This window comes from Mustelus asterias, chromosome 13 (assembly GCF_964213995.1).
Source record: "Mustelus asterias chromosome 13, sMusAst1.hap1.1, whole genome shotgun sequence".
Taxonomy (NCBI): domain Eukaryota; kingdom Metazoa; phylum Chordata; class Chondrichthyes; order Carcharhiniformes; family Triakidae; genus Mustelus; species Mustelus asterias.
The window spans coordinates 107,950,689-107,977,070 of record NC_135813.1 but is presented as its reverse complement, the minus strand read 5'-3'; the positions used below and the strand labels follow the sequence as shown (position 1 = coordinate 107,977,070).

The window sequence follows — 26,382 nt, the reverse complement described above, 5'->3', positions numbered from 1 at the left end:
ATTCTGCACCCCCTCCCTTCCTTCACCCCTATGTACTCTGTGAACAGTATGTTTTATCTGTATAGCGCGCAAGAAACAATACTTTTCACTGTATCCCAATACATGTGACAATAAATCAATTCAGTTCAAAGGGAAGATCCCGCCGGCTGGAAGGACCGGAAACCCGCCCGACCAGATGAGTGGCCGTGAAACAGGAATTTCCCAATGATTTTATGCCTGACGAAGAAGTCACATATTCCAAATTCACAGCAGGTGGCGTGTTTTAACCGGGAGTTTGAAACACAATGAAAAATAAACAGCTATTTTGTTCGTCAAGGAGTAGTAATCACGGCAGTGAGTGGAATTCAGAGCACTGTCTCACCCTTTTGAAAACGTTTGCTTCCGCTTGAGTGTATGTTTGGGTAGTTACCCAATTAAATTGTGCAAACGGAAGATCGCAGGACTGGAGAACCATGTGCCTTTGCTCTGACATTGTGACCGCCTCAAATTCAACTGAGAAACTTTGACAGAATGTTTGCTCCAGTCACTTTCTCACAAAAATCCCCTGTCAGGATCATCTATACTGACATGAAATTATGTGATATTTGCTCAAGATTGCATTCAGCCAGGGACTTTCCGGTTAAAGCGGGTTCAGACTCGGGTATTGGTTATTTCCTCCCCTGTGAGTGCAAAGGTTCAAACCCACTTCCAGACCATCTGAAACGTGGCAATAAATGAATGACCTTGTGTGATTCTCATGGATTGAAACACTTAAAATAAAATCACAGTGACTATTAATTTCAGAAATGTCAATGCAGTTTGAAATCAGAAACAATCAGTTAAGATCTATTATAAGATGCAACATTGGAGCAGTTTGCACTCTCTGGGGCTTTATTTTGTTACAATTGGATGTCAACAAGTCTGAGCTTCTTTTCTGAGCTGGTTCCTGGGAGTTAAATTCCAATTAAAGGTCATGGCCGGAAATTTCCTGATGTGGAGGTTGGACTGGGGGAAACACAGTAAGAGTTTTAACAACACCAGGTTAAAGTCCAAATTGGTGTTGTTAAAACTCTTACGGAAATTTCCAGCCATTCACTCTCCGCCGCCGCTGCCAGCGAGGACGGAGTTTTTTGGCGCTCAGCCAACTTTCCGATCACTGCAGCAGGGCCAGAGAATCCCACCGGGGTAAACGGCTGGAAAATTCCGGCCATAGAGTTTTACATAGCACAGAAAGAGGCCTTTTGGCCTATCGTGTCTGTACTGGCCACCACATTTTAATCCCATTTTCCAGATGCTAATCACTCAAAACCAGCTCAGTTGGGCAGGACATGGCCTTCAAATGCCCAGTAGAGATTCCTGAAGGGGGGTGGGGGTCGGTGGTCATGGGACTCCCAGGAGGAGGGAAGAAACTCTTCAGGGATGTCCTCAAAGCATCCCTGGTCAAACATATCCACCAACTCATAGGATCATAGAACCCCTACAGTGCAGAGAGAGGCCATCCAGCCCATCGAATCTGTACTGACAATCCCACCCACGCCCTATCCCCGTAATCCCACATATTTACCCTGCTAATCCCCCTGACACCAAGGGGCAATTTAGCAAGGCCAATCCACCTAACCTGCACATCTTTGGAGTGTGGGAGGAAACCAGAACACCCGGAGGAAACCCACATAGACACGGGGAGAAGGTACAAACTCCACACAGACAATCACCCTAGGCTAGAATTGAATCTGGGTTCCTGGTGCTGTGAGGCAGCGTGTGTGCCACCGTGCCATCCTTGGCTTGTGCCTGGCCAAAGAGGGGAAGGTTCACTGGGGAAGGCACCCAAGACTTTGTGGAGAAAGTGCAACCGCAAAATGGAGGCATGGGAGAGAGCTCTCAAACCTTCAAACAACTCATCTACCAGAACCGTCAAACACCACCTTCTCCACAGAGTCTGCAGATGGTGCATTGGTATTAGTAGCCAGCTCAGAACCCATCAAAGTGGAGTGGAAGCAAGTTATCCCGGATTCCCAGAGACTGCAGAAGAAGAAGAAAATATCTGGCAGCTTCAGTGAGCGTGTGTGCTTCCTGTGACCCATGTTAGAATGTGGGCACTGCTCTCAGTCTAGCTGTACACCGTCAGACACTCATGACAAGAAAGAGATCTTCAAATGAGTTCTGTGGCTGCAGAGTGAGGGGAGGGAGCCGAGGGGAGGGAGCAGAGTGAGGGGAGGGAGCAGAGGGGAGGGAGCAAAGGGGAGGGAGCAGAGGGGAGGGAGCAGAGTGAGGGGAGGGAGCAGAGGGGAGGGAGCAGAGTGAGGGGAGGGAACAGAGGGGAGGGAGCAGAGTGAGGGGAGGGAGCAGAGGGGAGGGAGCAGAGGGGAGGGAGCAGAGTGAGGGGAGGGAGCAGAGTGAAGGGAGGGAGCAGAGGGGAGGGAGCAGAGTGAGGGGAGGGAGCAGAGTGAGGGGAGGGAACAGAGGGGAGGGAGCAGAGTGAGGGGAGGGAGCAGAGTGAGGGGAGGGAGCAGAGGGGAGGGAGCAGAGTGAGGGGAGGGAGCAGAGTGAAGGGAGGGAGCAGAGGGGAGGGAGCAGAGTGAGGGGAGGGAGCAGAGGGGAGGGAGCAGAGTGAGGGGAGGGAACAGAGGGGAGGGAGCAGAGTGAGGGGAGGGAGCAGAGTGAGGGGAGGGAGCAGAGGGGAGGGAGCAGAGTGAGGGGAGGGAGCAGAGGGGAGGGAGCAGAGTGAGGGGAGGGAGCAGAGTGAGGGGAGGGAGCAGAGGGGAGGGAGCAGAGGGGAGGGAGCAGAGTGAGGGGAGGGAACAGAGGGGAGGGAGCAGAGTGAGGGGAGGGAGCAGAGGGGAGGGAGCAGAGTGAGGGGAGGGAGCAGAGGGGAGGGAGCAGAGTGAAGGGAGGGAGCAGAGGGGAGGGAGCAGAGTGAGGGGAGGGAGCAGAGTGAGGGGAGGGAACAGAGGGGAGGGAGCAGAGTGAGGGGAGGGAACAGAGGGGAGGGAGCAGAGTGAAGGGAGGGAGCAGAGGGGAGGGAGCAGAGTGAGGGGAGGGAACAGAGGGGAGGGAGCAGAGTGAGGGGAGGGAACAGAGGGGAGGGAGCAGAGTGAGGGGAGGGAACAGAGGGGAGGGAGCAGAGTGAAGGGAGGGCGGCAGTGCTGTTCTCTCTGAGCAAGTACTCAGACACCAGGTCGCAGCAACACTCAGCTCCACACAACCTCCTTCCGGATAAAGGCTGTGTTCAGATCGCCTCGAACACCAAGCGGGAGGCGCGGGATCTCCGCAGTTCCAGCCAGAAAAGCAGCTTTTCCCCGCGGAAACTCTCACATTCAAACCTCCTTCGGCAGATGTGGCACCAAATGTCACGTTTGTGCTCCGGGGAAGTCTGGCTGGAGTTTGGCGGAGTTTCCAGGGGTTGAGTGTGTGTGAGCGGAGAGACAAAACGCGATTCGTTTTCTTTAAAAAAAGACAATAACTAAGATGTCAAATGGCCACAATGTCAGCGGCGCGGATCGGAAAGAGCTGAAAGTTGTGATCGTGGGAGATGGTGGTTGTGGCAAGACCTCGCTCCTTATGGTGTTCGCCAAAGGAGACTTTCCCGAGGTAAGTTTGAATGAACAGATCGCTAAAGCTAACTCAGCAGTGTAGTGAATAGGAGTTAATGTGATAAGAGTGAGAATTCGCTTCATATCTTACCAGAGCCACCATGTGGATTTGATAAAAGTATCCAGTATATTCTGTATTGAAGGAAATGTAATTTGGCAGCGCTGTTCTGGAATAACCATCATTGGAGTGAATCTTGCTGTATTTCGTTCATCACATTGGCCATATTCTCCCAACATTGAGTTGTTACAGAGACAATAAACTTAAAATAAAATGTTTCCCCAGTAAGATAGTCCAGCTCTGATGTTGAGGTAAAGTGGGGAGCAGACAAGGATTGGTGCAAAGTCTATCAACTCACTGAACTCCCCGAAGCTGGAAGCAGGAACAACTGGAAAGGCAAAACCTAATGAGGAAGAAAATAAATTGCGGGGAGGGGACAGAGAAAAGAGGAAAAGAGGACAGGGATATTGTCACACGAGTGACGAATGAGCCTGTTTCAATTTCACCACACATTTCACACTGCCTAATTAATACTGTTTAGCCCCAAACTGTTCGCCCAAAAATATTGTTGTGAGGATCATTCGTGTTGGTGTTCATTGTGCATGTTGATAGTGTCAATGTGTCCACCACATTTTTTTTTATTATCACTTAACAAACATGTTGCTGTGTCAATGGTGTGAGGATTACTGCAATAGTTTCTCCCCGTTAGAAGGAACTATCTGATGGCATTCGGTTTTTAAAAAAAATAAGTTGTTCATGGGAAAGTACTGGGAAGCAATGCCATGTCCCAATTACAAGTGAAATTAAGCTAGTCACTTAGACACAAGGGAGCAGTTTCACAGCAGACTCAATTGGCACCGTCTCAAGTTGCAATCATGAAAGATCTTTTCCTGAGTAGAACCTTTATTTTCTGAGCTTGAACAGTGCAGACCAGATGAGCAAAGAGCAACGTCAATTGAGTGAGATTTGTTTCGCCTTTCTCAAGGATAGAGGAGATGTGCGAGGAAAGTTTTTTACCCGGGTCACTGTCTGTGTGGAGTTTGCACATTCTCCTCGTGTCTGCGTGGGTTTCCTCCGGGTGCTCCGGTTTCCTCCCACAGTCCAAAGATGTGCGGGTTAGGTTGATTGGCCAGGTTAAAAATTGCCCCTTAGAGTCCTGGGATGTGTAGGTTAGAGGGATTAGCGGGTAAATATGTGGGGTGGGATTGTGGTTGGTGCAGACTCGATGGGCCGAATGGCCTCCTTCTGCACTGTAGGGTTTCAATGAATCTATGATTTCTATGAATGTCTGGAACGCGCTGCCCGGGGAGGTGGTGGGAGCAGGTACAAAAGCGGCATTTAAGGGGCAACTGGACGAATACATGAATAGGATGGGAATGGAAGGGTACAAACTCCGTTAATGCATGCGGTTTTAGTTTAGGCAGGCATCATGATTGGCACAGACTTGGAGGGCTGAAGGGCCTGTTCCTGTGCTGTACTTTTCTTTGTTCTTTGATAGATGTTGTTTATTAGATTCCTTCGATTGGGAGTTGTTCTGGCTTTTTCTAGTATTGACTCCCTCGCTGTGTAATATAGTTTTGATGTGGAAATGCCGGCGTTGGACTGCGGTAAACACAGTAAGGAGTCTAATTTTTTATGTCACACTATCTGTAACCCCCACAGCTTGCCTGCTGGACTTGCAGAATCTCACTGGCTGTCCTGTCTGGAGACAATACACATCTCTTTAACCTGTGCTTAATGCTCCCTCCACTCACATTGTCTGTATCTTTAAAACCTGGTTGGTTGTAGAGATTCGCATTCTAATCAGTATTCTGTAACTTGATTTTGTGTCTCTGTGCCCTGTTTGAGTGTGGAAATTTTTAGCCTGTCTTGATGCTCTCTCCACTCACATTGTTTTGTTTCTTAAAGACTTGATTAGTTGTAAGTATTCGCATTCCAACCATTATTCATGTAAATTGAGTCTGTGTCTTTATAAGCCCTGTTTGTGAACAGAATTCCCACTCACCTGAAGAAGGGGCTTGGAGCTCCGAAAGCTTGTGTGGCTTTTGCTACCAAATAAACCTGTTGGACTTTAACCTGGTGTTGTTAAACTTCTTACCTTGCTTAAGAGCAGATTTCCACTCCATCTGACGAAGGAGCAGCGCTCCGAAAGCCAGTGGCGTTTGTTACCAAATAAACCTGTTGAACTTTAACCTGGTGTTGTTAGACTCCTTACTGTAACATAGTTTTGGCAGCTGTCCTAAAGATCCCTGCATAGCATGAATACTACAGATGCAATATAGAGATAACAACAGAGGTGTTACTATTTTGGTGGATTATAAAAACTGTTAGTCCAGTGTGAACAGTATAATAGTCCAGTATTGGTTGGGGTGGGGCATCATGTAGGGTACACTGGGGGTTGAAATTCAATCTTCACCCTTCAGCTCCAGCTATATTTCCGCACTGCAAATTGCTGGAAGTGTAAACTGATAACAGCAAGTGAACTTAGTGAAGCACAATTACATTAATCAATTACATTTAAAGACAGTGAGAGAAGCAGAATGAACAACAAAGGAGGAAATAATGCAAATTAGAATCAAAATAGATACAGAAAGAGAAAAAAAAGGAAGATGGAATAAAAACAAAATAACTGCAAAAGCAGGAAACCTGAAATAAAAATGAAAGGAAGATTCATAGAATACCAACAGTGCAGAAGGAGGCCATTTGGCCCATCCAGTCTGTGCCGACAACAATCCCACCCAGGCCCTATCCCTATAGAACATAGAAAAACTACAGCACAAACAGGCCCTTCAGCCCACAAGTTGTGCCGAACACATCCCTACCTTCTAGACCCACCTATAACACTCCATCCTATTAAGCTCCAAGTACTCATCCAGGAGTCTCTTAAAAGAGTTCGCCTCCACCACCACTGACGGCAGCCGATTCCACTCACCCACCACCCTCTGTGTGAAAAACTTACCCTAACATCTCCCCTGTACCTACCCCCCAGCACCTTAAACCTGTGTCTTCTCGTAGCAGACATTTCCACCCTGGGAAAAAGCCTCAGAGAGTCCACCCGATCTATGCCTCTCAACATCTTATACACCTCTATTAGGTCTCCTCTCATCCTTCGTCTCTCCAAGGAGAAAAGACCGAGCTCCCTCAGCCTATCCTCATAAGGCATGCCACTCAATCCAGGCAACATCCTTGTAAATCTCCTCTGCACCCTTTCAATCTTTTCCACATCCTTCCTATAGTGAGGCGACCAGAACTGAGCACAGTACTCCAAGTGGGGTCTGACGAGGGTCTTATATAGCTGCATCATTATCCCCGGACTCCTAAACTCAATCCCTCGATTGATAAAGGCCAGCACACCATACGCCTTCTTAACCACCTCCTCCACCTGCAGGGCCGATTTTAGAGTCCTATGGACCCGGACCCCAAGGTCCCTCTGATCCTCTACAGTACTAAGAGTCTTTCCCTTTATATTGTACTCCTTCATCCTATTTGACCTACCAGAATGGACCACGACGCATTTATCTGGGTTGACGTCCATCTGCCACTTGTCCACCCAGTCTTGCATCCTATCTATGTCCCTCTGTAACTTCTGACATCCCTCCAGACTATCCATAACCCCACCAACCTTTGTGTCGTCGGCAAACTTACCAACCCATCCCTCCGCTTCCTCATCCAGGTCATTTATGAAAATGACAAACAGCAAGGGTCCCAGAACAGATCCCTGGGGCACACCACGGGTGACCGACCTCCATTTAGAAAAAGACCCATCTATACCCACTCTCTGCCTCCTTTGGGCAAGCCAGTTCTGGATCCACCGGGCAGCAGCCCCTTGGATCCCATGCCCTCTCACTTTTTCGAGAAGCCTTGCATGGGGGACCTTATCGAATGCCTTGCTAAAATCCATATAAACCACATCTACCGCCTTCCATAGAACCATAGAAAATTACAGCTCAGAAACAGGCCTTTTGGCCCTTCTTGTCTGTGCCGAACCATTTTATGCCTAGTCCCACTGACCTGCACTTGGACCATATCCCTCCACACCCCTCTCATCCATGAACCCGTCCAAGTTTTTCTTAAATGTTAAAAGTGACCCCGCATTTACCACTTCGTCAATGCGTTTAGTCACATTTTCGAAGAACTCCACCAGGCTCGTAAGGCACGATCTGCCCTTGACAAAGCCATGCTGAGTATTCTTGAGCATACTAAACCTCTCTAAATGCTCATATATCTTGTCCCTCAGGATCTTCTCCATCAGTTTACCAACCACTGAGGTTAGACTCACCGGTCGGTAATTACCTGGGCTATCCCTATTCCCCTTCTTGAAAATAGGAACCACATCCCCAATCCTCCAATTCTCCGGCACCTCTCCCGTCTCCATCGATGACGCAAAGATAATTGCCAGAGGCTCTGCAATCTCTTCCCTCGCCTCCCACAGTAACCTGGGGTACATCCCATCCGGACCCGGCGACTTATCTATCTTGATGCCATTCAAAGATTCCAGCACAACCTCTTTCTTAAAGTCCACATACTCAATCCTTTCAGTCCACCGCACGCCCGCAGTACATCCACCCAGGTCCTTCTCCTCTGTGAAAACCGAGGCAAAATACTCATTGAGCACCTCTGCCATTTCTACTGGTTCCGTACAGACTTTCCCACCTTCACCTTTTATAGGCCCTATTCCGTCACGTCTCATCCTTTTACTCTTCACATATTTATAGAATGCCTTAGGGTTTTCCTTAATCCTACCTGCCATGGCCTTCTCGTGACCCCTTCTGGCTCTCCTAATTTCCTTCTTTAGTCCCTTCCTACAAGCCGTATACTCTTCTAAATCCCTATCTTCGCCAAGCTCTCTGAGCCTTTTGTACGCTTTCCTTTTCTTCTCGACTAGGTCTCGCACAGCTTTCGTGCACCACGGTTCCTTTAACCCACCAACTCCTCCCTGTCTGCTCGGAACGTTGTCCTGTAGAACTCTAGACAGACATTCCTTGAAAAACTGCCACCTCTCTTCAGTACATTTCCCCGAGAATACCTCCTTCCCATTTACTCCTCTAATTTGCTGTCTTTACCCTGCATGTATTTACCCTGCTAATCCCTCTGACACTAAGGGACAATTTAGCATGGTCAATCCACCTAACCCCCTCATCTTTGGACTGTGAGAGGAAACCGGAGCACCTGGAGGAAACCCACGCAGACACGGGGAGAAGGTGCAAACTCCACACAGACAGTCACCCATGGCTGGAATTGAACCCAGGTTCTTAGTGCTGTGAGACAGTAGTGCTAAGCACTGTGCCACCGTGCAACCCTGATTGGTTTGGATTGAGGGAGAAGAGAAAGAAAAGGCAAGAAGGAAGTTTTACAAACCTCTAGTAGCAATTTACCAAGAAGCAGGAGAGAGACTCCCAGTTAGTCCGCTTGCTGAACCCTTGGGGTTGGGTAATGTGTCGAGACCGTTATTTGTTCCATCGACGTGGTAACCATTAGTCACCCCATTACTGGAGTCCTTATGCCATGATGTAACACCCCTAATTGCCTGTGCTAAGTTTAATTCATATTTATGGTGCAAATCCAGTACTTGAACACTAAAGTCAAGGCTGACACTTCAGTCCGGGACAGAGGGAGTGCTGCACTGTTTGAGGTGCTGTCTTTTAGATGGTATGTTAACCTGAGGCCCCGTCGTTATCCCTTGGTCTTGTGGCCAAATCCTATACCTCAGTAAACATATTTAAAAACAGAAAATCTGCTCACGGTCACATTGCTGTTTGTGAGAGCTTGTTGTATGCAAATTGTCACGTTTCTAATGTTACAAGAATGACTGCACTTCAAATGTACTTCATTGTTGTAAAGCAAGTGGCACTGTGCAAAGATCATGAGAGGTGCTATGTATATGCAAGTCTTTGTTTAAATGCAGAAATCTCTTGACATTCATGAAGCGGTTCATGGTAAGGGCCATTATGCTCGGGTAATGGCGGAGCTGTGCAAATCAGCCAGCAATATGTAGCAGTTTGCAACAAGTGACGCATCTTTTCCTCACCACAGATTGCTTTTTTTTTACATGCACAGAACAGCATGCGGAAGAATTGGGTTTGCATGTGGTCACCTCCCCTCCCCCCTCCCCCCACCTTACTTATACAGTTGCCTAGCAATGCTTACTGTCAAGGCCCACATAGATAAAGGGCTGCTTGGAAGGAATAGTGTTGATTTCCCAATACTCATACCCCAGCGAGAATCATTGCTTTCAGAAACAGAAAATGGGAAAATTAACCAAAAAATGCAAATAAATTGAATCAGGATGACAACTTATAAACGTTCAAAGATTGTATTTAGTTTTATCATTCAGAATTGAACTGAAGGTAAATACCATGGTATAGAATCATAGAAACCCTACAGTGCAGAAGGAGGCCATTTAGCCCATTGAGTCTGCACCGACCACAATCCCATCCAAGCCCTATTCCTGTAAACCATATAATTACCCCACTAGTCCCCCTGACACTAACAGTCAATTTAGCATGGCCAATCAACCTAACCTGCACATCTTTGGGGTGTATGAAGGGTATAGATAGGGTGAACAGTGGGAAGCTTTTTCCCAGGTCGGAGGTGACAATCACGAGGGGTCACAGGCTCAAGGTGAGAGGGGCGAAGTATAACTCAGATATCAGAGGGATGTTTTTTACACAGAGGGTGGTGGGGGCCTGAAATGCGCTGCCAAGTAGGGTGGTGGAGGCAGGCACGCTGGCATCGTTTAAGACTTACCTGGATAGTCACATGAGCAGCCTGGGAATGGAGGGATACAAACGATTGGTCTAGTTGGACCAAGGAGTGGCACAGGCTTGGAGGGCCGAAGGGCCTGTTTCCTGTGCTGTACTGTTCTTTGTTCTTTGTGGGAGGAAACCGGAGCACCTAGAGGAAACCCATGCAGACACGGGGAGAATGTGCAAACTCCACACAGACAGTCAACCGAGGCTGGAATTGAACCCAGGTCCCTGGCGCTGTGAGGCAGCAGTGCTAACCACTGTGCCATCATGTCGCGTAATTCAGGCAAAGAGTTGGGCAAAGAGTACAAGTTAAAACCTAACATATTGATCATACTTACCTAAAATCTGCATTGGAAAATTTACACCAACCCAGTCAGTAAAATCTCCACGGTTCATTGATCACAAACAATACCTCAAGGTGCAATTCCTACACTGACTTGTACAAGGATTTAAAGGTCATTTATTATGCACACTAAAAATACTAGATATTGTACTGGTCTGCTTCAGGAGAAGAAGAAAGGAAGAAAAGCCAGTGTTAACTTCCTCTCATTTAAAAACTTAAGCTTATACACCTCAAAGATGTTTATATGCTGCACCTCATTTATTGATGCGATGTCAATTGAGATGGTCCCAGAGCTCTTCTTCAGTGGTTAGCCTCACAGCGCCAGGAACCCGGGTTTGACTCCTGGCTTGGTCACTGTCTGTGTAGAATTTGCACATTCTCCCCATGTCTGCATGGGTTTCCTCCAGGTGCTCCGGTTTCCTCCCACAGTCTAAAGATGTGCGGGTTAGGGGATTGGCCATGCTAAATTGCCCCTTAGTGTCAGGAGGACTAGCTAGGGTAAATGTATGGGGTTATGGGCGGCACGGTAGCACAGTGGTTAGCACTGCTGCTTCACAGCGCCAGGGTCCCGGGTTCGATTCCCGGCTCGGGTCACTGTCTGTGTGGAGTTTGCACATTCTCCTCGTGTCTGCGTGGGTTTCCTCCGGGTGCTCCGGTTTCCTCCCACAGTCCAAAGATGTGCGGGTTAGGTTGATTGGCCAGGTTAAAAATTGCCCCTTAGAGTCCTGAGATGTGTAGGTTAGCGGGATTAGCGGGTAAAATATGTGGGGGTAGGGCCTGGGTGGGATTGTGGTCGGTGTAGACTCGATGGGCCGAATGGCCTCCTTCTGCACTGTAGGGTTTCTATGATTTCTATGGGGATAGGGCCTGGGTGGGATTGTGGTCGGTGCAGACTCAATGGGCCGAATGGCCTCCTTCTGCATTGTAAGATTCTATGATTCTTCTGCCTCTTCTGGTCACGTTGCAACAAGGTAGGCAAGATACGGACAATTACAGTCTGTCCTTGGCTTGCTGCAATGTTCCAGTGAAGCTCAACGCAAACTAGAGGAACAGCATCTCATCTTCCGGCTTGGCACTTTACAACCTTCCGGTCTCAACATCGAATTCAACAACTTCAGATGATTTGCTCTACCCCACCTCCACCCCTTTGTTTTCATTCTATTTTATTTTATTTTTTACTGTTCTCTACCTTTTATTTCTTTATTGTCTTTCTTCATTTTTCTTCCCCTCCCCACTCTTTCCCCCAGTTTATCTCCCTTCCCTTACCTTTTCTCCCCCCTCTTCCTCTTTTCTAAATCTTACCTCTGTCCCATCCATTCCCCCCCTCCCCCAACATCTTCATTTTAGCTTTTCTGCCGTTTGGCCATTCACACCCTTTATTCTCTCTCTGGACAGCGATGAAACAGTCTTTTCCCCTGGTTTCTGTGGCTATGACTCATCTTTCATTCCCTCACCCTGCAGTATAAATATCTCCCACTTTCTATGCCTTTTAGCTTTGACAAAGGGTCATCTGGACTTTTCTCTTTTCTCTCCTTACAGATGCTTCCAGCATTTTCTCTTTTGGTTTCAGATTCCAGCATCCGCAGTAATTCGCTTTTATTGAGTCATATCTTTATTTTCTTTCCTGTGGAAAAGTGCGTTCTTCCGCACCTCCTGTTAACAGTTTTATGTTGGTCGTTTTTGAAAGCTAAGCATTTTAATTATTTTCATTCATGTTTTGTTTTTAGCAATACGCCCCATCAGTGTTTGAGAAATATGTGAAAGATATCACTGTTAGGAACAAGAAATTTACCTTGACTCTGTATGATACAGCAGGTAAGACTCTTTGATTTATTTCAGTTTTGGGAACTTTTATTGAAAATATTTTAATATTTAACATTCAATAATGCTTTGTAAGCCTGAGCAAAAGGCAAGGAAAGCTCTCGATTTCTTTTCTGGCCTGTGCTAAGTTGACTGATTTTAACCACAGCAGCAATAGACTACATTTGACTGCAATCAAAATCAAGGCTGACAGTACGGTGCAGCTTTGAGGGAATGCTGTACTGTCAGAGGTACCATCTTTCAGATGTGACATTGAATCGAGGCCTGGTGTGTCCTTTCAGGTGGATGCAAAAGGTCCCATGGCATTATTTCAATGAGTAACAGGGAAGTTATCCTAACGACTTGGCCAATGTTTATCTCTTAATCAACCTCCCAAAAAGTTTATCTAGCCATTATCACATCGCGATGTGTGGGGGCATCTGTGTATAAATGGCTGCTACATTTCCTATGTTACAGGAGTAACTACACTTTAGAAGAATTTCATTGGTTGTAAAGTGCTTTGGGACAGCCAGTGGTCATGAAAAGTGCTTTATAAATCCAAATCTATTTTCCCCTGGAATGACCCTTGGTGCAATGTAGGAAAGTAATCAATCAGAATGTTAGTTCCAGATCCTGTTAGTGACGCCTGTTTGTTTTCAGATTGTAGACATAGTCAGGATCAGTTTATGTTACTTATAAAATGCAGGATCTGTTCAATTTATTAATATTTAAATATTCACAAAAAAGGGCGGGGTTTTCAATGCAACCCGATGCGTGTTTCATAGCGGCAGGGACAGCCTGCCACTGGCTGGTGGTGAGATCCTCTGGTCCCCTTGTTGTGATGATGTGGAGATGCCGGCGTTGGACTGCTGTAAGCACAGTAAGAAGTCTCACCTGAAGAAGGAGCGACACTCCGAAAGCTTATGCTACCAAATAAACCTGTTGGACTTTCCCCTTGTTGTGAACAGGGTTTCCTGTTGAATGCGCCTCTCGCTGCCAGGAAACCCACAGTGGGACTGGAAGATCCCGCTGGCGTGAACAGCTGGAAAGTTCCAGCCACAGTAAGAATGTAAAAGTTAGAATTACCCTGGGATTGTATATGTAGAGCCAAATGAAAAACTAATCCTTAAGAATTAATTAATTATCAGAAGGGATGTTATTAACATGCACAAATAAGGCTTTCAAGTGGTGTCAGGATTTACAGTGTTCTTGTTTTTCAGTTTGTAGAACTTTACACACAGGAGCATTGATACTGCCAATGATGTTTACTCATTGAAGCTATTAAATTGAAACATTGTTCAGTAATATATGTGTGGCAATAAAATATGGCAACAATCATCAGCAAATTACTGCAGATTCTGAAGCAAAAACAGAAAATGCTGGAAAATCTCAGCAGGTCTGACAGCATCTGTGGAGAGAGAATAGAGCCAATGTTTCAATTCTGGATGACCCTTCGTTTCATAGGTTTATGTTAGTTACTTTTGAAATCTATTGATTTTTATCTTCTCCAATATCCCTCATCAGTATTCAAAGTATGTGACTGTTACTAACTATTGACGGCACGTAGAGTTTTGCTAATTACAAGCATGCAGGTATTTGAATTTGTTGAGGTCCCCTTTATATGGTCACAGGAAACTGCAGGTGGACTTAGTGTGTGCGCTACAGTTCACCCAGGGAGTCTGAGTTGTTGTGGCAACGTGCACTTTTACATGCAGCCTGAAGCAATGGACAGTAATGGTAGAGGCTCCAACTTCTTTTCCATTACATGGGTAACCAGGAATATCCCATTTTTACCACCCATCATGGAATCATAAAATCCTACAATGCAGAAGAAGGCCCATCGAGTCTGCACCGACCACAATCCCACCCAGGCCCTATCCCCATAACCCCATGCATTTACCCTAGCTAGTCCCCCTGACACTAAGGGGCAATTTAGCATGGCCAATCCACCTAACCCACACAACTTTGGACTGTGGGAGGAAACTGGAGCACTTGGAGAAAACCCACGCAGACACGAGGAGAATGTGCAAACTCCAGACAGACAGTGACCCAAGCTGGGAATTGAACCCAGGTCCCTGGCACTGTGAGGCACTGTGCCACCATGCTGCCCAATGGCATATATTGGAAGGACTTACTCAACCTGTTTTTCAGCATTATAAACACAGCTTCCATGTCCATCAAGTCCTGAGGTGGGACTTGAACCTGGAACTTCTAGCTCAGAGGCAGGGAAACTACCCACTGCGCCACAAGACTTCCTAGAATAGGCAGTACTAGGTTTTATTGTGTGAAGTATGAACTGCTTATCATTTGCTGGTTAGTTCCTGATTTCATTGTCATGTTATTACATTAGTACTTGACAACTTGACTCCAACACCTTCATCATTTTCCATTTTGGACGTTTAAGCTTCTTTGTTGTCACAGTTGAATTTTATTTGGGAGGCAGTAATGCTGGAAGGAAAAAAAACATTTTCCAGTTAATTTGTGAACGACCCATTACTTCAGTTGTAAAACATTTCACAACAGAACTGGAGTGTGATGATGATGGCTCAGTGATGGAAATGGGAATTCCTAGGCACAAGGTGCATGCTCACCTGGCCACACTTTAATAACTCGAATTTAGATTGCACACAATCTGTTCAATTATATAAAAGGTGCAATGTACATCTGTCAGATTTTAAATGCCTATGTCCTTTCCAAAAAAGGAAGCAATTTGATGTTCTCTTTTCTGATGTGGAACCAGGAATTTACAAGCATTTACAAATCTACAAACTTGCTTCACTCATGACAATTGACTTTGGCATCAACTATCTCTGTATCCAAATATTGTGAACTGCATGTTATACAACAAGCTCAAGAACATCAGAACACTGGGTGATTTGTGCGTGGAACCTGAACCTTCCTTAAAGTGTTAGCTTGTTAGATTGGAATATCCCTAGGGTAAGGGGATTGGATGGGGAAGAGTTCGTTAGGTGTGTTCAGGAGGGTTTCCTGACACAGCATGTGGACAAGCCTACAAGAGGAGAGGCTGTACTTGATCTGATACTGACCAATGAGCCTGGACAGGTGTCAGATCTCTCAGTGGGAGAGCATCTTGGGGATAGCGATCATAACTCTATCTCCTTGATGCTTGCATTGGAAAAAGAGAGGATCAGGCAAGCTAGGAAAGTGTTTATATGGAGTAAGGGGAAATATGAAGACATAAGACAGCAAATTAGAGGAGTAAATTGGAAGGAGGTATTCTCGGGGAAATGTACTGAAGAGAGGTGGCAGTTTTTCAAGGAATGTCTGTCTAGAGTTCGGTAAGAAGTTTAACAACACCAGGTTAAAGTCCAACAGGTTTATTTGGTAGCAAAAGCCACACAAGCTTTCGAGGCTCTGAGCCCCTTCTTCAGGTGAGTGGGAATTCTGTTCACAAACAGAACTTATAAGACACAGACTCAATTTACATGAATAATGGTTGGAATGCGAATACTTACAACTAATCCAGTCTTTAAGAAACAAAACAATGGGAGTGGAGAGAGCATCAAGACAGGCTAAAAAGATGTGTATTGTCTCCAGACAAGACAGCCAGTGAAAATTAGTTGTAAGTATTCGCATTCCAACCATTATTCATGTAAATTGAGTCTGTGTCTTATAAGTTCTGTTTGTGAACAGAATTCCCACTCACCTGAAGAAGGGGCTCAGAGCCTCGAAAGCTTGTGTGGCTTTTGCTACCAAATAAACCTGTTGGACTTTAACCTGGTGTTGTTAAACTTCTTACTGTGTTTACCCCAGTCCAACGCCGGCATCTCCACATCATGTCTAGAGTTCTACAGGACAACGTTCCGAGCAGACAGGGAGGTGTTGGTCGGTTAAAGGAACTGTGGTGCACGAAAGCTGTGCGGGACCTAGTCAAGAAGAAAAGGAAAGCGTACAAAAGGCTCAGAGAGCTTGGCGAAGATAGGGATTTAGAAGAGTATACGGCTTGTGGGAAGGGACTAAAGAAGGAAATTAGGAGAGCCAGAAGGGGTTACGAGAAGGCCGTGGCAGGTAGGATTAAGGAGAACCCTAAGACGTTCTATAAATATGTGAAGAGTAAAAGGATGAGATGTGACGGAATAGGGCCTATAAAAGGTGAAGGCGGGAAAGTCTGTACGGAACCAGTAGAAATGGCAGAGGTGCTCAATGAGTATTTTGCCTCGGTTTTCACAGAGAAGGACCTGGGTGGGTGTACTGCGGGCGTGCGGTGGACTGAAAGGATTGAGTATGTGGACTTTAAGAAAGATGTTGTGCTGGAATCTTTGAATGGCATCAAGATAGATAAGTCGCTGGGTCCGGATGGGATGTACCCCAGGTTACTGTGGGAGGTGAGGGAGGAGATTGCAGAGCCTCTGGCGATGATCTTTGCGTCGTCGATGGAGACGGGAGAGGTGCTGGAGGATTGGAGGATTGCGGATGTGGTTCCTATTTTCAAGAAGGGGAATAGGGATAGCCCAGGTAATTACCAACCCGAGATCCTGAGGGACAGGATATATGAGCATTTAGAGAGGTTTAGTATGCTCAAGAATACTCAGCATGGCTTTGTCAAGGGCAGATCGTGCCTTACGAGCCTGGTGGAGTTCTTCAAAAATGTGACTAAACACATTGACGAAGGGAAGGCGGTAGATGTGGTTTATATGGATTTTAGCAAGGTGTTCGATAAGGTCCCCCATGCAAGGCTTCTAGAAAAAGTGAGAGGGCATGGGATCCAAGGGGCTGCTGCCCAGTGGATCCAGAACTGGCTTGCCCAAAGGAGGCAGAGAGTGGGTAGAGATGGGTCTTTTTCTAAATGGAGGTCGGTCACCCGTGGTGTGCCCCAGGGATCTGTTCTGGGACCCTTGCTGTTTGTCATTTTCATAAATGACCTGGATGAGGAAGCGGAGGGATGGGTTGGTAAGTTTGCCGACGACACGAAGGTTGGTGGGGTTGTGGATAGTCTGGAGGGATGTCAGAAGTTACAGAGGGACATAGATAGGATGCAAGACTGGGCGGACAAGTGGCAGATGGACTTCAACCCAGATAAATGCGTCGTGGTCCATTTTGGTAGGTCAAATGGGATGGAGGAGTACAATATAAAAGGAAAGACTCTTAGTACGGTAGAGGATCAGAGGGACCTTGGGGTCCGGGTCCATAGGACTCTAAAATCGGCCCCGCAGGTGGAGGAGGTGGTTAAGAAGGCGTATGGTCTGCTGGCCTTTATCAATTGAGGGATTGAGTTTAGGAGTCCGGGGATAATGATGCAGCTATATAAGACCCTTGTCAGACCCCACTTGGAGTACTGTGCTCAGTTCTGGTCGCCTCACTATAGGAAGGATGCTGATGTGGAAAAGATTGAAAGGGTGCAGAGGAGATTTACAAGGATATTGCCTGGATTGAGTGGCATGCCTTATGAGGATAGGCTGAGGGAGCTCGGTCTTTTCTCCCTGGAGAGACGAAGGATGAGAGGAGACCTAATAGAGGTGTATAAGATGTTGAGAGGCATAGATCGGGTGGACTCTCAGAGGCTTTTTCCCAGGGTGGAAATGTCTGCTACGAGAGGACACAGGTTTAAGGTGCTGGGGGGTAGGTACAGGGGAAATGTTAGGGGTAAGTTTTTCACACAGAGGGTGGTGGGCGAGTGGAATCGGCTGCCGTCAGTGGTGGTGGAGGCGAACTCAATAGGGTCTTTTAAGAGACTCCTGGATGAGTACATGGGACTTAATAGGATGGAGGGTTATAGGTAGGTCTAGAAGGTAGGGATGTGTTCGGCGCAACTTGTGGGGCCGAAGGGCCTGTTTGTGCTGTAGTTTTTCTATGTTTCTATATGTTACTTAGGAGTGTCTGACATTGGTACAAAACCATTTCCTGCCTGGGTTGGACTTGAATTTCACTGCAGGAAGGAACTGACTAAACATTATAAGTTTGAAGGTGAACACCATTTTCAACTGAATGTTCTTGTCAATTAAATGAAACGCTAATCGATGTCTAACAGATTCACTGGGAGTTAGCTCAATTCTGCAGGCAACTTTGACAATTTGGGTAGTTGCCCTCCAGTTGAAGTCAATTCCCTTGACTTTAACCGGAGGTGAGGATGGTTGCACATAGTAATTACATTTCTTTACTCTTAGAAAGAGGTTTCATAAATTGGTGAATTTAGTATGTTGAACTGTAACAAATTACAGATATCCACATTGGAAACACATAGCACATGGATGTTGCAAATAGTTGAGAGTGTTTGCTTGTCAAGAGCTGTGGTGAGGTGTTGGGGGGGGAAAGATAATCAATGGATTCTATATCAGATTGCACTTCCCCGGGACAGAGGAACCAGACACCGAGAGAATCTGCATTGGTACAGCACCATTCACGTCATCAGGATGTGAAAGCTCCTTATTGACAATTATTTGCTTTTGACCTGTTGTCCATGTTGCAGGCATGTCCAGGGCCTGTGCAACCATGAGACAGTCACCTCAAGTGGCAACATTTGGGGGATGGCAAAAAACTGAATGAAATATCCATGAAACTACATAAATAAGCAAACAGGCCTCAGCAGTGGGAATGAAAGGTCCAGATCTATTGATTTTCTGTCCAAATTGTTATAATCCCAGACCAGACCCCCACACTTTTGGTACGATCTGGTTAGGGACCAGTTACATTTTGTTTAAAGTAGACAAAGTTTGAGATTCAAGACACTTGCGAAGAGAATATAGCCACAACATTCCACAGGTTTTGAACCAGCAAAAATAAACTTTATTATACAAGGTCAAAAGGATTAAACAATTTATAATATCTATTTTATACCCCTAATATTCAGGGTAAAATAAGATACATGTGAATTAACTGGCAAACTGGTTGAACACACCACACTGTCTCTAAATTCCCTCAAGGCCTCTCCAACTCAGACTGTCTCAATGACTGCACACTTCCCAGGGTTTCAACCTCATCTCTGTTCTCCCGGATTTCCAAGTCTTCACTCCAGCTTCTCCTTACTGGTACAATTTCAGCTCTTTAATCATAGAATCCCTACAATGCAGAAGGAGGCCATTCGGCCCATTGAGCCAGCACTGACAACAATCCCACCCAGACCCCATCCCCGTAACCCCACATATTTACCCTTTTAATCTCCCTGACATCCCCCTAATACTAAGGGGCAATTTAGCATGACCAATCAACCTAACCCGCACACTTTTGGACAGTGGGAGGAAACTGGAGCACCCGGTGGAAACCCACGCAGACATGGGGAGAATGTGCAAACTCCACACAGACAGTGACCCAAGCCGGGAATTGTACCCGGGTCCGTGGCACTGTGGGGCAGCAGTGCTAACCACTGTGCTACCGTGTCGCGCTTACCCGGCTAGCTTCACTGGCCTGGCATGCCCCTAGATATCCCCAAGCTCCAATCTCCCCAGCTATGCCAAGCTACAAATAGCTCCCAGGGCTTCTACTGAGCCCTAACACTTTCCAGCATGAAACAGCAACCTTCTGCCACCTTTTCAGTTTCCCAAGACTTCTCCTGAGTCCTAACAGTACAGAAGCAGTTAAGGGCTACAGCTTTTCTGTGGGGCCTTTTCCCCCGTTGCAGAACATTCACTCCCCCAGTCAACACAGATTAATCAAAACACCAGAACTTTATTAAGCTCCACCCATCTTCATGAAGTAGCCTTCCAGGACTCACAATTAAATTAATTATAGCTCTAACTCCCAAAACAAAACACCTCTCTGGGCTGCATTGCTTTGCAAAAAGTCTAGAAACCACATCTCCAATACTCCAGCTAAGTAAGTCCCCCTGCTGTTTTATGATCTTACCTTGCTAGCTGTTAACCCCTTAAGTCAGCCTTTTAAGCGTAATAGTCTTCAAGCTGCTTTGGTTGCATTTATCCCATTTTCTTTAGTTAAACCTTAATCTTCACAGAACTAAAAATTCCCTCTAAAATATTATGATGAACCATGAATAAGGGCCCAAATTCTCTGGCCATTCACGTCAGTTGGATTCTCTGGTCCCGCTGACGGCACACCTCCTGCCATGGGTTTCCCAGCAACGTGAGGTGGGTTCAATGGAAATTCCCATTGACATAGGTGGGACCAGAGGATCCCCCGCCACTAGTGAACGGCACGTTGCCTCCCACCGCTGTGAAAATGCTGAGGGAAAGCCAGAGAATCTTGCCCATGGTCTTTAGAACAACATATGCTGACATACATTTAGATTTCCGAGTATTTACATTGTAGTCCTTCCCAAAACTTCACCCTATACTTCTCATTCTATCTATGCAATAGTTTTACATAAACTTATACATCTGTGTAAATTTTTTTTGGACTCTTTCATGGGGTGTGGGTGTCGCTGGCTGGGCCAGCATTTATTGCCCATCCTTGAGGGCACTTAAGAGTCAACCACATTGCATTGGATCTGAAGTCACATGTCGGCCAGACCAGGTAAGGCTGACGGATTTCCTTCCCTAAAGGACATAGTGAATCAGACAGGGTTTTACAACAATCGGCAATGGTTTGCATGAAACCAGCTAGTAACTGTTGCAGGAACACAGAGGCCCATAACTTCTGGGTTCCCCAGTGATGCGCTGGGGTATTGCTCCAGGAGGATCCCACATAAATGTTTATTCGGCAGTTGCCAGAGGCACTAACTTCCTCTGGACCCTGGGCGGGGACCATCTGACAGAAGTTATTTAAATCGCTATCTTTGGATGGTTCTGCCAGTTTTATCCGATAGTTATTCTTTTAAAGAGTTAGAAGGAAAAAGACACTTTTAACTCTAGCGTAATTATCTGAACACCCAGATCCAGCCTCACAGGGAACCAACCACCTTCCCACTCCAGCCTGAGCACCCTCCGCCAACCCCCCCCCCCCCTCCCCCCAATTCCAGCTCCGGTCACCCCCACCCTCCTGGGGGTGGAGTCCACAACATGGTCAGCGTTTTGGAAGCTTGTTGTATGAAAATAATATTTTCCTAACATGTTGATTGGATATTGCAATGGCAAGGTGAAATGAGGCTTGGACTCAAATGTTCATATAGTGGTGTCCCAATCTCAGCTTTGTTATCTGCGGAAGTCACCTAGTGTTGGGCGCAACATGTGTTTACATAAAGGCCGGTCTCCAAGCTTCAAGCCCACAGTTCTTAAAAAAGCAAATTGTAAAACTTCTCAATCAATTTACGATGCACACAAAATACACATCCCTTGGTATGGGTAGTGGATGTGTTCTTCTAGGATGTCCGTATGTGTTGGGCCACAGAACTTTACCTTGACTTCTCCCTGTAGGTAACATATATTTAATGCAGAGCAGAAGACTGCAACAGTATTGGTGTATGGATACTTTTCATAGAATCCCTTGTTGATATAAAATTAAACTTCTTCATACAGAGAGATTGAATAGGTTGGGACTTTATTCCCTGGAGCGTAGAAGATTGAGGGGAGATTTGATAGAGGTGTATAAGATTTTGATGGGTATAGATAGAGTGAATGCAAGCAGGCTTTTTCCACTGAGACTAGGAGAGAAAAAAACCAGAGGGCATGGGTTAAGGGTGAAAGGAGAAAAGTTTAAAGGGAATATTAGGGGGGGCTTCTTCACGCAGAGAGTGGTGGGAGTGTGGAATGAGCTAGAACATAGAACAGTACAGCACAGAACAGGCCCTTCGGCCCACGATGTTGTGCCAAGCTTTATCTGAAACCAAGATCAAGCTATCCCACTCCCTATTATCCTGGTGTGCTCCATGTGCCTATCCAATAACCGCTTAAATGTTCCTAAAGTGTCTGACTCCACTATCACTGCAGGCAGTCCATTCCACACCCCAACCACTCTCTGCATAAAGAACCTACCTCTGATATCCTTCCTGTATCTCCCACCACGAACCCTATAGTTATGCCCCCTTGTAATAGCTCCATCCACCCGAGGAAATAGTCTTTGAACGTTCACTCTATCTATCCCCTTCATCATTTTATAAACCTCTATTAAGTCTCCCCTCAGCCTCCTCCGCTCCAGAGAGAACAGCCCTAGCTCCCTCAACCTTTCCTCATAAGACCTACCCTCCAAACCAGGCAGCATCCTGGTAAATCTCCTCTGCACTCTTTCCAGCGCTTCCACATCCTTCTTATAGTGAAGTGACCAGAACTGCACACAATATTCCAAATGTGGTCTCACCAAGGTCCTGTACAGTTGCAGCATAACCCCACGGCTCTTAAACTCCAACCCCCTGTTAATAAAAGCTAACACACTATAGGCCTTCTTCACAGCTCTATCCACTTGAGTGGCAACCTTTAGAGATCTGTGGATATGAACCGCAAGATCTCTCTGTTCCTCCACAGTCTTCAGAACCCTACCTTTGACCCTGTAATCCACATTTAAATTAGTCCTACCAAAATGAATCACCTCAGCTGCCGGATAAAGTGGTAAATGTGGTCACTTTTAACATTTAAGAAAAACTTGGACAGGTTCATGGATGAGAGGGGTGTGGAGGGATATGGTCCAAGTGCAGGTCAGTGGGACTAGGCAAAAAATGGTTCGGCACAGACAAGAAGGGCCAAAAGGCCTGTTTCTGAGCTGTAATTTTCTATGGTTCTATGGTTCTAGGATCAGAAGCTGTAGGGCTAAATCTTAGAGCTCTCTGAAGACTGGCTTTGAGGCAGGAAGGCTCAGAAAATGGTGGCGGGAAGCTTCAGGAGGAAAGCTTGACGTTTTCCGGCCACCAAGGGATATTCCCAGAAGCAGGAATGGCATGGCTTGGCTGCTGTCCAACCTGAGGCAGGTGGTCAATTAATGCAACTACGTGGCACAATCTCACGATCTTATAAGCATCAACACAGACAGCACCCACCCACACATAGTGATACATCACTATGGGCGGCACGGTAGCACAGTGGTTAGCACTGCTGCTTCACAGCTCCAGGGTCCCGGGTTCGATTCCCGGCTCGGGTCACTGTCTGTGTGGAGTTTGCACATTCTCCTCGTGTCTGTGTGGGTTTCCTCCGGGTGCTCCAGTTTCCTCCCACAGTCCAAAGATGTGTGGGTTAGGTTGATTGGCCAGGTTAAAAAAAATTGCCCCTTAGAGTCCTGAGATGTGTAGGTTAGAGGGATTCGTGGGTAAAATGTGTGGGGGTAGGGCCTGGGTGGGATTGTGGTCGGTGTAGACTCGATGGGCCGAATGGCCTCCTTCTGCATTGTAGGGTTTCTATGATTTCTATGAAGACTGTCTCCAAGGGCTTCCCAGCAAAGGGGCCTACCAATCTGGCAACTCCAGCAATGTCACACCCGCACTCCCACTACAGCTCTGATGTACTCTATAGTACAAAAACATCTTCCCATATAAAAATTAATCTTCTTTATCTCGGTAACAATTTTAAATTGACACTCTTGTGACAAGGTGATCTCACTCTATAACTCTTCATTATTTTAAAATCTATCGCATTTCCTTCGCTTTGTTTGTTTGTGTGGAAACAGTTCCAATATCTCTAACCTCTCCACTTAATGTTTGTTAACCGCTGATATTATGCTGTGGTGCGCATTTCATGGCTTTAATGTCCTTTTTAGAATGGATCCGCCAATTCTGCACAAAGTGGTGGGCTGATCATTGCCGTCTACAGAATCATCCTTTGCCCTTTATGGCTGCACCTCTGGCCTGATTGCCTTTCTTTACAACAAGACCTGTTGTACTGGTTGGAACGCAGCAATTTTATATCGCTCATTTGGTACTGGTGCACCACCAAGATTTTTAGTCAGATGGTTTCAGAAGTAGAAATATAAGGCTGCAATGTGGCAATAACACAATAATTTTCATCTTCAGTTGTGATATTGTTTTGTTAGAAAGTAAGATGATAAAAATCCTGAAGAATCACACCAAGAGTTTATATTGCAGTGGACGAACTGGTTGTTTTAGTGCTTCAGGAAATGAGATGATTCAGAAGTTCCGAATGCAGCAACACATATGTAAAAATTCCACCTAGGTTATACAAAAACAAATAGTTAATGTCTTTGTGATGCTTTGTTTATGACTGTTACAGCTTATGGTGCTGGACAAAGAGAAGCAGTAACTCATACTTCAGTAACTCTGATTGTTAATATACCTAAACCTAACTAAACTTTAAAACCATGCTATCCAAGGAATAGCAGGGGATAGGTGCAGAATCTATTGAGGCATTTATACTCAGGTATTAGGATGATATGCAAAGAACTTTGGAAGATAATGCAGCACAGTGTCACTGCATGTGGCCTGCACACATTGGAAGCATTGCGGAACTCCTCACAATTTCCCAGTATGGTCTGGCTGCACTCAAGGTCCTGCGCTGTCCCATCTCTGAGAATTGTGCAGTGTTGGTGCGGCTATGGGAACAGTTCAATAAATCACCATTAGAAATTATGGAGCCAAATAAACTTCCCGTACTCTCCTGAAGGATCTAGGTACAATTTCAGGAGGCCCCCAGTCCAACGCCGGCATCTCCACATTACAATTTCATGAGGCATAGCCATCCTCCTGTACCTTGTCCAGGTAATGTTTCTTCAAAAATGAGACTAGACAGCCCTTGTTGCAGACTATTCCAGTGTGGATGGTGTCAGACTCTGTTCTCAGTCAACATTCGCACGCACATTCTAGCAACGCTTATTGGAAAACAATCAGAAACAGAAACACAAGAGACCTAGCCCCTCCTCTTGAACTCAGTGACACTGAACCTACTTATACCATCCCTACCTCAACTAGAATTACCTAAATCAGGAGAAACTAGAAATAAATCCCAGGATGTTCATCCATACGGTGAGTTATTACATTTTCCATAACAACTGAGCAATTCTTTTGCAGAGCTTATCCTTGAGAGATTATCCCTCTAATTTCACCTCCCCCACACTCCTCTTATTATGGTTCTAAAATAGTAGATTGTAGTGTTTCCATGAAAATGAGCTTTTCTTTTTAACGTAATGGAATATGTATTTGCTTTATGTGCCATTTTATATCTGTATGTTCTCAACCTTAACAATATTGACATGTTTACTCTGGTTGCTTCCTCCAACTTGGAGGAGTTCACGTCTTTTGTTTAAAATGGCCGTTTCCTTTTAATTAGTGGTTTGTTAACATTGATCCAAATAGATTTCCTTTGGGTTGGGTTGTAAGTGACAGTTTGTGGAAAGTTCACCGCAAATTATGAGCTACAGAATTGCTCTGGAAAGTCCCCAGTGCTACAACTATTTTAACAAAAGGGTGTAAAACGTGTCACAAAGTTCAGATCGCTTGTTTTATTTAATTGAAGATGAACTTAGTCAGCAAATTGTTGGTAAAAGTATTGAGATGCATTTGATTAACTGATGGAGAATTGTGATTGTATCTCCAGCCAAGTTCCTGTAATGCTGGAGTTGGTGAATATATTTAATAATATAGTTGTACAGAGCATAATCTCCCAATTGTGTTTGGTTAATACTCAAGTAATGGCGGCACGGTAGCACAGTGGTTAGCACTGCTGCTTCACAGCTCCAGGGTCCCGGGTTCGATTCCCGGCTCGGGTCACTGTCTGTGTGGAGTTTGCACATTCTCCTCGTGTCTGCGTGGGTTTCCTCCGGGTGCTCCGGTTTCCTCCCACAGTCCAAAGATGTGTGGGTTAGGTTGATTGGCCAGGTTAAAAATTGCCCCTTAGAGTCGTGAGATGGGTAGGTTAGAGGGATTAGCGGGTAAAATATGTGGGGGTAGGGCCTGGGTGGGATTGTGGTCGGTGCAGACTCGATGGGCTGAATGGCCTCCTTCTGCACTGTAGGGATTCTATGATATGCATTATTCACTTTTCTGAAAGCTAATGCAATCTCCTAAACTATTAGGATGATTACACAAGACGTTATTTGATGAGGTTTAGGAAAAGCAGATTTTGAGTTTCCTGGATGATGGATTTGTCCCCAAGTTTTGACAATTGCAGTAAGTTATTGGGATCCCACCCCCAGGGCTGG

The 26,382-nt window shown here is 45.9% G+C and overlaps 1 protein-coding gene across 1 annotated transcript in view; it reads left to right on the top strand.

Annotated features, from left to right (window-relative positions):
* Positions 1–3,047: 3,047 nt before the first annotated feature.
* The window catches only part of rhof (ras homolog family member F), a 34,650-nt gene continuing 11,315 nt past the window's right edge, over positions 3,048–26,382 (top strand). Inside the window, exons 1-2 of the mRNA XM_078227520.1 lie at positions 3,048–3,567; positions 12,387–12,474. Coding sequence (XP_078083646.1) covers positions 3,445–3,567; positions 12,387–12,474 — 211 coding nt within the window. The 5' untranslated portion in view covers positions 3,048–3,444. The remainder of the gene's footprint in view (positions 3,568–12,386; positions 12,475–26,382) is intronic.